This window comes from Calidris pugnax, unplaced genomic scaffold (assembly GCF_001431845.1).
Source record: "Calidris pugnax isolate Ruff unplaced genomic scaffold, ASM143184v1 scaffold2, whole genome shotgun sequence".
Taxonomy (NCBI): Eukaryota; Metazoa; Chordata; class Aves; order Charadriiformes; family Scolopacidae; genus Calidris; species Calidris pugnax.
The window spans coordinates 2,106,896-2,121,481 of NW_015090766.1; the positions used below are offsets into that span (position 1 = coordinate 2,106,896).

The 14,586-nt window shown below is 40.6% G+C and overlaps 1 protein-coding gene across 1 annotated transcript; it reads right to left on the bottom strand.

Annotated features, from left to right (window-relative positions):
• Window positions 1-5,478: 5,478 nt before the first annotated feature.
• LOC106884560 (fructose-1,6-bisphosphatase 1) lies at window positions 5,479-14,580 on the bottom strand. The gene is made up of 7 exons (XM_014936034.1): window positions 14,435-14,580; window positions 12,528-12,690; window positions 10,704-10,796; window positions 9,531-9,674; window positions 8,151-8,288; window positions 6,883-7,002; window positions 5,479-5,907 (listed from the first exon to the last, which is right to left on the bottom strand). The coding sequence occupies exons 1-7, from the start codon at window positions 14,563-14,565 to the stop codon at window positions 5,716-5,718; spliced, it is 981 nt and encodes a 326-aa protein (XP_014791520.1). The 5' UTR covers window positions 14,566-14,580; the 3' UTR covers window positions 5,479-5,715.
• Between the last annotated feature and the right edge of the window lie 6 nt (window positions 14,581-14,586).

Here is a 14,586-nt window from a genome sequence, read left to right on the forward strand (position 1 = left end):
AGGGCTCTGTCACCCTCACCGTGAAGAAGTTTCTCCTCATATTTGAGTGGAACCTCTTATGTTCCAACTTGTGCCCGTTGCCCCTCGTCCTCTCACTGGGAACCACTGAAAAGAGTCTGGCTCCCTCCTCCTTCAACCCTCCCTTGAGATACTTGTAGGCGTTGATAAGGTCTCCCCTCAGCCTTCTCTTCTCCAGACTAAAGAGTCCCAGCTCTCTCATGCAGAACTCCTGCTGGGTGCTCAGCTGGGAACTGCTTTCCAGCAGCTGCTGCTCAGCTGTAAGCACAGCAAAGACAAGGCAAAGCACAGGACATGCAAGGCAGCAGAGCACCCACCCCACCATCACTCTGGAAGGTGAAGGTCCCTTCCCGCATCGCCTCAGTCCCCGCTTGCTTATCCCCTGTTGGCCTTGCCCATAGAGGAAGGTTTAGAAGGTGTATGGCACACCCCAGGGCAATCCAGCGGAGACGCAGGGTGCATCTGGATGTGTATTTATTGAAGATGTTGTACTTTGCTGGTTGGTTGCTGCAATTCCATTTTAATGACTTCATTCCCAGTCTGGGCTACTTGTAATATTATAGGTTTTGCATGAATCGGAAGTATTGGTGAGCTGTGGCTTGTTTGGTTACAAAGTAATTATTTTCAAGAATTTACAAATGAAGTGTATCTGATTCAAGTCTGTCATGTCATAACTCATAAAATTAAATTTTACCTTGGCTTTGTTATTGTAGTGCACCGTGGAAATACAGCTACGTCCCAGTTTGCAATTACACTGCCAGTAACTCCTTACAAGCAATACACTCGGATGACATGAAGCTAATGTGAAGGTAGACAGAAATGCCAGTGCACTGCTCACATGCTATCTGAAACACTGGAATTACACATGTTAATTACAGCACTATCTTCCCGCTCAGATAAGGCAGTAAGAACAATTATATGTTGTAGCCTTCATTATACTCTGTTATTTTTAAGCAGAAGATGTGGAAAGCCCACAAGCAAAACAAGAAAATGAAGAGTTAAAGAAGAAATGTTTCATTGAGCTCCATTGCTATCACTCATTTAACCAAAATTACTGTACTAAAACCATGTCAGGAAAAAAAAGAAGTAGTCAGTAACAAAACTTTTTTTGTTAATAGGAACTGCAGCTCTAGGCAAAGAGTTTGGATTTCCCTCTGCATTCCATTTTTAATTGTGGGCATTTCTTTGGATTTTTTCCTAAAAGCGTCTCTTCACTTGTGAACAACACATTACTTGGAAAGTTGTAAAGGGATTTGAATGCTAAGGTTTTCTACTTTGAAATCAGCCTCAAGCAGAGGCCTCAGAGACTGACAGTACTCGACACCAGCTCAGTGCTGCTTGCATCCTGTGTGCTTAACCTTGGTGATGTTTTCCAAGTCTCATTCTTAAGAGGGGGAAGGACTGGTGAGCAGAGCTCCTCAGGGCGAGCAACAAGCAGGTTTTGCACTACGTCCTCCAAGGCAATGGTGGAAGAAGAAAGTGATCTCCAAGATTTCTTTTTCCCTTTTCTACCACTGTGATCTACTTAAAAGTATACAATACCATTCACATCATGGGACAAATATTCCAGAGCATTTTTTGCCAGGTTAGGACACTTTCTTTCTTTGAACATAATTTGAACAAAACCAACATAAAACATATTTAGGGAGTTCTGGGTAGCACATGGTGCTATTAATAAAAGAGGGGGATGAGTTTCACATTATACATGCAAATGGATCTGCTGTTTTAAAGTACGGCCTGCACATTATTTCGTCATTATGGCAGATGTCGGCCTGACCAGTACTAAAATGCTTTTAATGCAAAATCTCTCAGCTGTGTATCTAGGATACCACCAGGATACCAAATCAATTTAGCAAATAAGAAATGGGATGGAGGTTGACCTATGGGTTCTAACATTTGTCAAAACATCACGTGCAGGTCTTCTGTGCTGTTGGTTCCAAATGATCTTTTACACTGGTCAAAAAGGCAAAGTTCAGATCATTTTCTAACAGAAAGTTTGTTTTGGGGTTAGTGGTTTAAAGGCTGTTCTCAGAACTAATAAGTCCATTATTTGCCTCTTTCTTTTCCCTTTTTTTTTTTTAACTGAAAAGTCCCCAATGCTTTTTACAGGTATATGATACTTTTTAGTATGTATAAAGGACAATGCTTTGAGCTGCTACTCAAATAACAATCCTTCAATAAGAACTTAACTTACATTAATATGTAAAGAACACAAACTCTACACTAAAGCTTTCCAGAAATATTGCAGCCAACCATGGAGCAAGAAGAGAAATGAAAGAATAAAACTTGGGCAAAGGCACAAGACTGGGTTGCATGAAAACTTCATCCTGCTTTAATAAATGCTGTGATCCCACCAAATGAAAAAAAAATGAACGATTAAACGGAAAAATATAAGTATATAAATAATATATAAATCATTATAATTTAATGAAGGGTGGTGGAGGAGGGGGGAGAAATCAGATTATTTCAAAAATGTGTGATGATTCTTTGTAAGAACCACTCAGTAAGATGGGTTGGAACAGCATAGAAAGAATAAAAAATAAATATAAATAAGAATAAAATAAATAAACCTCCATTTCACATATTCATGGGAGACTTTTCCTCTAATATAAAGATTACACATGAGCTCTCAGTGATGATTCACACTTTCACTGGCATATGGGTTAGCCCTGCGCCTTAAAGGTGACACCTCTTCTAACTGACTTGAAACACTAGTTGCTTGGATGGCACCAGCTGAAATTGGAGCCAGAGACCTTTCCCCAAATGTCACAGTTCAACCTGTAAGCAGGGCAGTGTGTAGTTCTGCAAGGGGGGCTGACAGTGGATGTGGTGACAAACTGACCATCCCGCCCTGCATCGACGTGCAGGACAAACTCTGGGAACGGGGCTGTGGAGATTAGTGAATAGTTCTCCCTGCTGGTGGGGATGCCATTCAAATGTGGGCTTACATTTTACAGATAGAAAGAGAGGCCCAGTCTTCACAATGTGAAAAATGTTAACTATAAAATGTCAGCCTGCAGGCAAACCCAAAACACTGGAAACTGACCTAGCAGACACGGGCAGTATTGCATTTCCGTCTGTAACCTTCACCTGCTGCCAGTATGGTGTCTTAAAAATAGATATATGCAGCCCAGGGATTCCTGAAGGGGTTGAGGGCAGAAGACAGCCAAGGAATTACTACAACTAGATGAAAATGGCTGCTGTGGATACTGGCTGTCAAGTTGTGCCAACAGAATTGTGAGGCACTGTAGTCCAAACTGATACATGGAAAGCCAGAAAAAAAGCTGTAAGGGCTTCCAACTATCCTCTGCTTAGTGTATTAAAAGAGACAAAAATGCATCCAGCTATGGCTCTGAGGACAGGTTGAATTAAAAACTTAAGGATCCAAAAAAGTTGTGTATAACAACAGCCACGCACTTTCCTGTAGGAGCAGCATCCAGAAGGTCAGAGAGTTTTAGAGTCCTTCTCAGCATGCTATCTCCTGTATTTGGTTTAGTAGGCTGGGAGCCTTTTAAAGTGCTATGGAGTGTGTAAGGGAATGCTCAGGACAGGAATATGCAACTCCTTTGGGCAGTGTTTCAGTGTGTGAGGTAGACATCTCCAGCCACTCCTAGCACCTTCACTCCTCATCAAAACCAAGAGAGACTTGCTGTTTCTTTTGAAATCTCAAAGAAAAGAAAAAACAGATGCAAGGATAGCATTTTTTTTTTTTTCCTTTTACAAAAGTGAGAGCATGGCCACATCCCCCTGGTGGCTGCTCATGTGAGGAAGCAGCATTGGTCCTAGTACAAGAAAGAGCAGCCTGTGAAGAAAAGCCCAGGCCACTGGAGTCCCCCAGCACATGGCTGTCCCACTCACCGACATGAAGTCCTCTCCCAGGTCATGGCACAGTGCTCACAGATCAGGGGTGTAAACACTCTCCTTCCAAGCTGGCCCCCAGACTGGCAACAAGGGCACCTTGCTCAGGTCCGGGCCTTCTTCCGGAGAGAAATTAATGAAAAATTGGACAGCATGCCACATGGTCGCTTTTTGTGGGGTGTGTTATTTTGCAGGCAAAGACCAGGCAAAGCATGTAAGCCATGGTCTGCTTGTTTCCAAGAGCATACTTTGGCCTTCAGAAGAGCCAGATCCTGTGCTGGGCCAGACCCAGGCCCTCACAGCATGAAAAGTGAGCACCCAAACAGAACAAGAGCTCAGCGGAGATTTCCAGGCCTGTTCCCATCCTTTAAGGGCTCGGGTCCCTGAAAGCCCCATCTTCACTAACAAAGCCTCAGCAGAAACAGTATTTTTCAGCAGCAACTAGGCCATTCAGCCCCTGCCAGAAATGCCTTGTCCCCTATCGCTTTGGACAACAGATGCATATATACGCCCATCTGAGGTTTGCCAGTATGTCTCCAAATGCCCCAAAACCAACCTGTGTCAGAAGAAGTCTCCCCAGGTTTTTTTTTTGCGTGGGAGCCCTCACAGAGCATACCTTTGCACCATGGCCTCTAGGTTCCCCCAACTCTTCTTGTTTTACAAAAAGACCCAAGCTCAGACAGGGTACCTGCACTGATGTATGCAAAATCCTCAGACAGGCAGGTTTATACTCATTGCACCCATACACAGGGACTCCCAGACCATGGTTTGAGAAGATGTTCAGTGGCAGTCTACCCAACACTGACATCTATGTACCCCTTAGTTTGAGTTTGGTGAAGGCAGTGAAAAATGTCATAGATTTGCAGATTTGGACTGATTCAAAAAGTTTGGGAGCCACAGCAAGAAACTGCACCCAGACAGTGTCCCGTTCCCAGCAGCATGCTCTGAATCAGCATTTGAAATGTCAGTGTGCTTTGTGGGGATCTTCACAAATCACTTCTGCTTGCACACCAGAATCCTTTTGCTCCCAAAATAACACAAAGAACACCTGGGAGCAGTTGCTAGAAACACACAGATCCTTTTTGTCATCAAGCAAGCGGGTTAATTTCTGGCAAAGATAGCTGGCTATCTACACGTGTTCATTATTCAATTCAAAATCCATCTCCAAAGTGCCATTTTCCATCCTTGTGTAACTGGATCTGATAAGGGTGCCAACTGGCAATATTACCAGTATGTGTCAGAATTGATGTAGCTAATATACATATTTTCACAAAAGTTAATTCTCAGAATAAGCCCAGACTGAAGTACAGTAACTTCCAGGGCCTAGAAACAACATGTGAAAGTGTCCATATTAACATTTATAGTTATTGCTAATTACTAGCAACTGGTTTAGGAAAGGTCATTCACTGTAGGATGCTGCTGAGTCTTCCCCCCCAAGATTTTTAGAAGAAGACAGAGTCAATATTCTGGTGATAATCTGTAGCTTGTCTGGGAAAGTTGAATTGAATGCAACACAGTTGCATTGAATTGAATGCAACACAGTATTTCCTTGTAGCACAGTGGCTTTTGTGTAATCACAAATGACAAACGAAAAAGCAAACATATTTTTCCCTTGCTTTTACTTTTAATGCTTTCTTTAATGCACTCTTTTAATGCACATTCATTGCACAATGCAATTGCACAAGATTTCACTTTAAAAAAATCTTATGAAAATACGGCTCATTTGCTTTCTGGCTACAGAGGTCAGACAGTTCAATCTTGCAGTTATACAGTGTGTTCTTTGGCTCAGCTGCGTAAGGCATTTATTCCCATCTGCACAGCCACTCCAGCAAGCTTTCTTTACTTAGCTGAATGCTTCTTGACTATCTCAAGGTACTCCTTCACATCGTCAGGAGATCCCAAGACAACAGGCACTCTTTGGTGGATATCCTCAGGCACTATATCCAGTATTGCTTGATGCCCCGTTGTTGCTATTCCCCCAGCCTTCTCAATGACAAAAGCCATAGGATTGCATTCGTAAAGCAGTCTCAGCTAGAAGACAAAAATCAAACTGGCAATGGTCAGTCCAGGCAGCGTTGAGAATCACAAAATGTAAATATATTTGGCATTTGATTTAAAACCAATCAACACTCCAAGTTCTCTGTGTTTCATATAAACATTTACTTGAATTTGTGTGGATTTTTCTTTTAAACAAAACACAGTGAATGCTGGATTTGCCCAATTTGCGTGCTTTCTCCATAGCTCTTGTTTGCATTGTGCTCTTTACACAGAGATAAAGCTCATATGTAAGACACAACCTTCAACAAGGCAGCAGACCATCTAGGCCTGTGTGAAAAGAAAGAAAAACACTGGACCTGAGTGTGCCATTAGTTTTTCTCTAATGAATAACTGCATCTTATCTGCAACCTGAAGCAATGATTTACGGACAATTACAAAACAGACGAAAGGTCTTTGCTGAATAAATAGTCCCCTTGTCAGCCTGTAAGTGTGTAATCTTCCCTGACTGACCGTTGTCCTGGCAGAGGCAGCCAGGCATAGTTCCTCCATATGAGGCCGTGTTACCAAGTACAAGTTGCAGATGGTTTTCTCTTTGGCAGAGCTTCTCGCAAGGGGGGATGCTACATTTAGGATTCTTATATACCAGCTCCTTACAGGAGTCTCAAGGTTACGTGGATTGTTTACATTGTTCTCTAATGTTTCTCTTGGTTGGGCTGAGATGGTACAGAGAAGCCTGTCTGAACAGCACATCCCCTGGTACATTCCATAATTCAAACAGGTTTGGGGATAAAGAGAAGTCAGTGCAGTTGGAACATGTTAGCAGCAGCCCTAAAATAGGTGTCTGACAACAGGCTGCTGACACTCGTGACAGTGTACAAGGGCTGACCTTACCCACACACCAGAGATGTAAGCTATAAAATACATGTTCTGCAATCAAAATACTGATCTGTAACAGTGAAATATCTAGATAATGCAATACTTTCTACAACAGGGCTTGTTCAGGTTTACCTTTCCTTTGGGACTTTTGGAGTTAGCAGGATACAGAAAGATTCCTCCATACACCAACGTGCGATGCACATCAGCCACCATAGATCCTATGTATCTCCCACCATATGGTGAACTGCCATCCTATGGAAAGACGTTTAAATAAATGTAACTTTTGAGCACGTGAGGTTGATCTTCTCCCCTACCCCTTCTTAGTGATCCTAGAAATTAGATTATCTATTGATATAGATGTTCTATCTATTGATAATATCTGACTCTAGATATTAGATTATCTAGATTGTGATTCATTGATAATATTCAAAGTAGTTTTGGAGAAAATTTCAATTAATCCTAATTTTCTAATTGGGAAATCCAAGGAAAAGGACTGACAGAAGATTTCAGGTTAGATGAGTGGTAGTGTCAACAACAGAAAATGTATCCCAGCTCTCCATTAGTGATCTAATCCTTGAGAATATTCTACCCATTTTTGTCATCTTCTAATTTTTTTTTTTGGTAAAAAACAGTTGACTACTGATATTATTTCCTTATACTCCAGAGTGTATATTTTAATATCTAAATGAACAACACCTTAAACCTGGCAAGGTGCCATAGGAAAACACCAGTCTTTGTTCAAAGCAAGATCAGGAAGTCAAGAAGGGATACAATCACTTAACAATAGTAGATGTTTACAATTCATTGTCCATATAATAACTCCAGTGATGATATGCATAAGGCATGAGAACAGACATGGTTTTTATGGGCACTCCTTAGAGCTTCAGGCCTCCTGACACGAGGAAGCTGTGCAACCACAAAGTGGACCCTGAAACTACACTAGCTTTTGAAGTGAGAGGCTCCCTCAGGACCCAGCTTGTGTTACCACCGAGTGATGACCCACTGCCATCCCTGCTCAGCTCTCCACCTACACAGACATTGCAATGAGGGAGCAGCAATCTAACATACATGTCAATCAAATTTCTTCATCACCAGATGAGACTTCCTCTCTAGTTGACCACCAAATGCCCCGTTTTGCCTCTAGCAACATTACTGAGGCCCCCGGGAAGGAAGATTTAAAAAAACAAAAATAGGAGCAGAAAAAATATAAAAGAGGATGGTGAAATAACCGGTTACATCAACTGCTTCTCTTATTATTGGTCCTACATGAAGATATATTTTAAATAGACAGGAAAGAAAAACAAGCTCCAAACAGTGCATGAGACAGGGATTGATCACGAAGTTGGAAATGATGAGTGTTGCTTGTCATCAGAAAGTTTGCCTGAAACAAGATCTTTTACCTCAGGGAATTTCTTCTTTTTGAGATACTCTGTGACTGCAGGATCGAAGTATTTAGCATAGCCTTCATTGAGACTGTAGATATTTCCCTTCTTTTTTATTTTCACATCCCTGTCCACCAAAATGAATTCTCCAATTGCCTAACAATAAGAAATAAAAGCAATTTGTTAACATTAATTGCTCACTTATTTACAAACCAAGGCAAAAACCAATCATACACACAATTTAGAAAAAAATTACTAGCCACTTTCTTTAATAATTTGGTACCACAGAAAAAGTGGTATTTGCAGTCTAAATGTCTAAATGCAAAGTGTTTTGTTCATCCATAAAACACAGACAGAGCATGAATCCTGGGGCCATGCAAGCTTCTTCATACTTCCATTCCCAGTTCTCTATTACTTTTCTACGCCAAAAAAATGCTGTTGCCTGTAAATTTATTAGGTCTCCACTTTTGCTGGATTTTCAATAAAAGTACGGCTCTGAGGAGTTTGGAAATTGAGGGTGCTAGTTGAAGCAATGCATAAACATCTTCAAATAGCTATAGATATGAATATATTCCAGTTCATCTTAGCTTGGACTAACTGGAGTCAAAAGAGTCAGTCTCTGCAACCAAGGACTGGTCTGTTTAGTTTTCACTAAAGTAAATTTCCAAGTTAGGGCTAAAAATAAACAAGATAACATGCATGCATGCTCAAAGTTAAATCTATTATCTGAATATAAACAAAAATACATGCAGTTACTTAAGATGTTACTTAATGGGGAGCACCAAGTTGTATTTCATGCTGCTTGAACACTGCAGGTTCTAAAAACGTTATGCTGGCATGTAGCAGAGCCTGATTACAAAAAAAGCAGGTCACTAAAGCAAACTAATTTCTCCTATGTTCAATATGACTTTTGTTTTAAAACTCATACAGTCAATGCATGCTAGAACATCAAACGCACCCACACACATCACTTACTCTTTTACACACCACGGTGGGATCTGAAAACACAGAAGGTGGTTAAATATTTCTGCTTCTCTGGTTTACTAGTTTACTAAGGCCCTAGCATTAAGGAAAACACAAACAAGTCTTAAAGGGCGTTCTGCGTTGCAGAAAACAGCTCGTTTTAAATATCACATGATTTGGCACATGCTGCATATTTGCTTCATTGACTTGGCGGCTGTCTTCCTGTTGTTGAGTCACACATAGCACCACTGCAGCTGGCAGGCAGAACGCAAAAACCTCTTGACATGACTGCTGATGGGTTACTAAGTGCACTTCATTTTTCCACGTGAGCTTGAAAATTCCTCCTTTGTTTGATTGTTTTGGAGACAAACCGTTCTTATAGACAGTATCTTGTTATCCATCATAAAGAAACAAAGAAACAGACGATATTCTCACCGGATCCAGCATGAAACAGTTGACGCCTCCAGCAGAAGTGGCCAGTACCAGCATCGTGGCGCTCCCATAAAGAGCGTAACCAGCTGCCACGAGATTACGCCCGGGTTGTAATGCATCTTTCCCAGAAGGTTCACTAGGGGACATCTAGAACAAGAAGGACCGTCATCAATTTTACTTTGTTTCTATAGTTGGTACATCACCGGACTCTTTGGCATAGGGATGGTCTTCTACTCCATATCCATGCATGAGGTGATACAAATGTTTCCGTGATCCGCAACTGAGATTCCTACTGGATGCACTAATACAAATTATATGGAGGAGACAAACACATTGATCTAGAATTCCCTTGTATAAGCATAGTTGGAATGCAGGAAGCAGGAAAGGATTAAGGAGATAATATAGAGCTGTGTACCTCCTTGTAGGTGATGATTAACATAGCTCGGATGAAAACTCCAAGGCACAGTTGAAAAGCAAGCAGTGAAATATGACTCACGGGGTTCACAGCTGATCAAAAGTACTTGGGATTTTTTTTGTTTTATTTTGCTTCATACCAAAATGAAGTTGAAAATAGTTGCTTTGAGATGTCTGTCAGCATAAAAAAGGTTATTAAAACGGACAGTTGGGTGTGTTTTACCTGACTTACTTTTCCCCCCACTTTGTGACATGTAATTCCAGTATTTCAAGCTCCTTCAGACAAGGCTTCTGCCTTTCAGAGTGAATTAGATACTTCAAACGCACATGCCATGCTTCAGCCCCGGTTTGTGTTTGAAGCCTGTCTTCAGGCTAACAGGACTATTAGTACAGAGAACAGGAAGACCTGAAAGCACGTCCCCCAAGTAGATGACAACCGTGTGGTGTTTTGTCTCAACACAAATATTCATGAAAACTAAGACCTGATTTGTTTGTAAGGGGTAACTCCTTTAGCTGGCTAATTAAATATCAGCCAGTCCTCCATGTACATATGGGTGCCTCATCTTCTGAGAGATTAATGCAAATCCCTCACAAAGGTTTTATACAAGTGTCTGTGAAACAGCAGATTTAACTTAAAACTGGTCCTAAAAGTCTCTTTCACAAACAAGCTTAGTTAGGTTTTATTAAGTCCTCACATGCAATTGTATTTCATCAAAAGATCCACAATAACACTTTTTCCCGTCCTCCATGAAATCATTTTACCTTTCTATAGATGCCAAAGATGGTCCCAATGGAAACAAGACAGTCAATGTTCGATGAGCCATCTAGAGGGTCTATGCAGACTATGTATTTACCCTAGAAAATGCAAAAGAGGGAACAACTAAATTAATGACATTATGTATCCACATCTTCCAAATAAGAATGCTTCACTAGGTAAATTTTCTCAGAGACTTTCAAAGCAATGTAAGCTAAAAGGCTTTTATAGATCATAAAGGAACGGAATTCAATGTTAGAAATTTTTTGGCCCAGATTTCATTCTTGATTACAACTGCGTGATTCACTACAGGTGTAGCTGGGAAATCTTTAAAGTAAATAAGAGCTGATGATATGGGGAAAATGATGTTTTCATACACAATTTTTAATATTAAAAAAAAAAGTTAGTTCTTTTTAATTATTAGTTTAGTTTAATGTGTTTAGTTAACGCTCATCCATTTGGATAGACATCCTGTAATATCTATTGTGTAGGCTATGCTTTCTTGACTCTAATAAAACACTTTTCTGAATTATAAGGAAAAAAGATATAAATGAAGAAGATCAGCCTTTTTCATGTAGAGCTAAAATTAGAGACAATAAAAAAACCTTTAACACCTGAAGTTCTTAAACTATACATTTCATTTTATTTGTGCTCTGAATGGACAGATCATCAGAAATTAACTTAGCCAATCTGTGGTCTCATCCTGGATTTCGGAGGGTTTTCTTCCCCAAAAAAGGATGGCCCCTGCTTATTGCTGTATTAAGGATTCATGAAGGTACAGGAAAATGCCAGTACAGGGAAAAGAGCTGAATCAACTGCAATTTTTAAATAGCTTGTTTCCCCCTTATTTTTTCCACAGTCATTTTAATAATCATGTGTAACAACAGTAAGTGTTTATTCATTTTTTGTTTGATGTCATGAATCATGTCAGAAACCTACTTAAACTCTACATGTCAGAAACTTACTTAAGTCGTGCAATGCTCTACTCTGCAGGAAGGAATTCCGGGTAGGAATTCTGATAAAAACACCATAATAGTTCACATTTATTTTAGAAAAGCATTAACAGTGTGCCTCCCTCAGTGATCTTTGAGGATTTAAACCATATTTGCTCAGATCTAAAGTAATCTTTATTCATCCAATGCCTATAAAATAAATTTTGAATATTTCTCACGAAGGAGAGAAAGAGAGAACGGCTTTGACAAGTAAACATCATCATACTTTCTAAATTATGTTTTACTTGCTTGTTTTCACTAAATTTTTACTGATATTTTTGCCTGATCACACCAAAATATTAGCTGGCAAGAACAAAAAAAGGCCCAATGAAAAATAAATAAGTATTTTTTTTTTCCTTTCATTGTTGCTAGGGTTTTCGCCAGCTTCAAGGAGAACTGGCATGAACTAAAGAACTTGAGATTTGAACTGCACAGAACAGCTCCTGAGTGTCCAACTGACAAAGCTACCTTACAAAAGGGCTTGACTGACTCAGAGCATAGTTTCAGAGATCAGATAGGACAAACAAGAAAAAAGTGTCCTCCATAATTAGGAAAAGGTGGGGAAAAAACAAGGTGGGAAGGAACAACAGAGAAAAAAAATATAAAACCAACAAGTATCAGTCTCGAGAGCAGAAATAACAGAAAGGACAAATGTTGACTGACAGTCTTTCCACCCAGCCCCCATCCCCCTTCATTTGCCAGTATAGAAAAGTACAAGTTTTCTGAATTTTTTAGCTCAGTTTCAGGTTCTCAAACCTGAAGCGATATCTGCAAGTAAAGCAAAATCTGAAGGAAAGGCTGATTTGAAATCAGGCAAGGAGAACCTATACAGCTACTAACCTGTTTTTCATTTTCCACTATCACAGCATCTTTGTTTTCTTCTGACACGATAACACAGGTACTGAAGGATGACTTGAGCATGTTAATCACCAGGTCATTGGAAAGGATGTCCAACTTCTTTACTTGATCCCCTGTCACATTGGTAGACCCAGCAATTCCATAGCTAGAACAATGGCAAGAGAGAGCATTTCAATCAAGAGAGAACTGGGCACTACATCTTCCAAAGCGCAATGTTCCTGACAACTTTCTGCTTGTAAACCACATTGTAAAACAAACAGCACTTTCAGATGATATCGCAGTTCTCTAAGCCTGGTTTTTATTTACTGTCCAGTGGATTCTTGCTGAGACGAGCTAACATTAAGCTGCGGTGGCAAATCTAGAAGACACTGAACACGAGGAACACATAACTAGGAATTGCCTTTCAATAGTCCATAAACAACAGGCAAACATAGCCAGAGCAGGCTGTGAAGGCTGAATTACAATAATCGTGCTATTTTATGAGCTCTTACCTAAGACCTAAATGCTTCGTAGGCTCCAATAATATAGTTGCATACCCTAAAAGCTAAGACTTTATTAGAAAACGCACATTTGAAAAGCAAAAATGAATCTGGTGACACTAGTGATGCTATAACTTCCTACGTAATTTGCTCCTGATGAACAAATTGGAGTAGAAACACTTTGTTCACAGATAAATCAACATTTTTACGGTTCAATGTTTTCGGTTTTGATTTTAAGTTGTAAACGTTTCCTGGGGAATAAAACTGAGAAATACAAATACGAAAGACAAATAAAACCCTGCCAGCTAATCAGAATCAAGCCATCTGGCATCAGGAAGTACCGGGAGACCTTGTGATAGGGGATTTCAAAAGCATGCAAAACAGAGAGAAGGGAAGTTTAGCTCTTTTAGGAAGAGAAAAACAATAGCCAGCTCTGCACACATTCAGATGACTCTTACATACTTCAGCTAAGATTCATTGATTAGGCTGAATACTGGTATTTTGGGTTTTCGTAATAACACTGTGATTAAAAAAGCATCACAGTTACATGAAGTTTTAAGTCAAAACACGGAAAGGTATTTCAAACATACATAGAGTGGAGGATATTTATTCTGTCTCACCATTGCTTCTATTTATCAACTTGAGTCACTAAATTTTTCAGCTGATACATTTTGTAATAAATGTTACTCTGTATTGCAAGAGGCCTTTTGGTTATTATATTTTCCACTACATGGTTTGTAGAGGCAAATTCATTTTCCCTCTGCTACATTTGCCATTAAATAATGGAGCAGCCCACATCTAAAGCACACAATTTAGCTTATCAACAATATGCAAAATGCTCAGGGGGATTAGTTACCTACAACTAGTTTCAGTTATTCAACATTTCAAGTGCTCTGATTTCCTTCTGAGACTACAGTTCCTGACCAGTGCTCTTTCTAAAAGCCTAAGACACCCAAAGTTTCGTGGAGAAACTCAAGTTGCCATGATGCAGTGTGAAAAAAGATGGCACCAAATTTGATTAAATGCCCCACTGCATAAAATGGTGCTTTAATATTAAGCGAGTGACTGCAGTGAGCCAAAATTTAACCGTATTTTGTCAGGCTTTGTCTTTCGGTTTGTGCTGCTTGGTCTTCTGGTCCAGAGCAGCCAAACCCGCTGAGGGTTTGCATGGAGGTCTATCAGCAGCAGACATCCCTCAAAGACCGCATGGCTTGTGTTATTAAAAAGTCGGAAGATGGACTTCACTCCAGAAAAGCGGGAGTCCTAGATGCTACAGGAGTTACCGTTCCGTGGCAGGGTGTGGGGAGATGCAGCATCACCCACCCGCCTTCCAGGTGGCACCCCCCCCGCCCCAAACCCCCGTCCCCCTGGAGGCTGCAGGGGATGCTCCGGGCGCTGGCGGGCACTTACAGGTTGGCGATGCCGGCTTTGCGGACAGCGGTGGAGATGGCTTTGACGGCCGTGCAGAGGGAGTTGAGGAGCTGGGTGAACTCCCCCGTGCCTTTCGCCCGCCGGCCTTCCTCCATCACGAAGCGGGTCATGGTGATGACATTGGTGTCGAA

Bases quoted from the DNA above. Each gene is read 5' to 3' on its own strand.
- LOC106884560 (XM_014936034.1), bottom strand. From the start codon at position 14,565: ATGACCCGCTTCGTGATGGAGGAAGGCCGGCGGGCGAAAGGCACGGGG. The intron at 12,691-14,434 runs GTAAGTGCCCGC...CCATTGTTCTAG, and splicing joins AAAGCCGGCATCGCCAACCT to CTATGGAATTGCTGGGTCTA. The intron at 9,675-10,703 runs GTAAAATGATTT...TTCTTGTTCTAG, and splicing joins TCTTTGGCATCTATAGAAAG to ATGTCCCCTAGTGAACCTTC.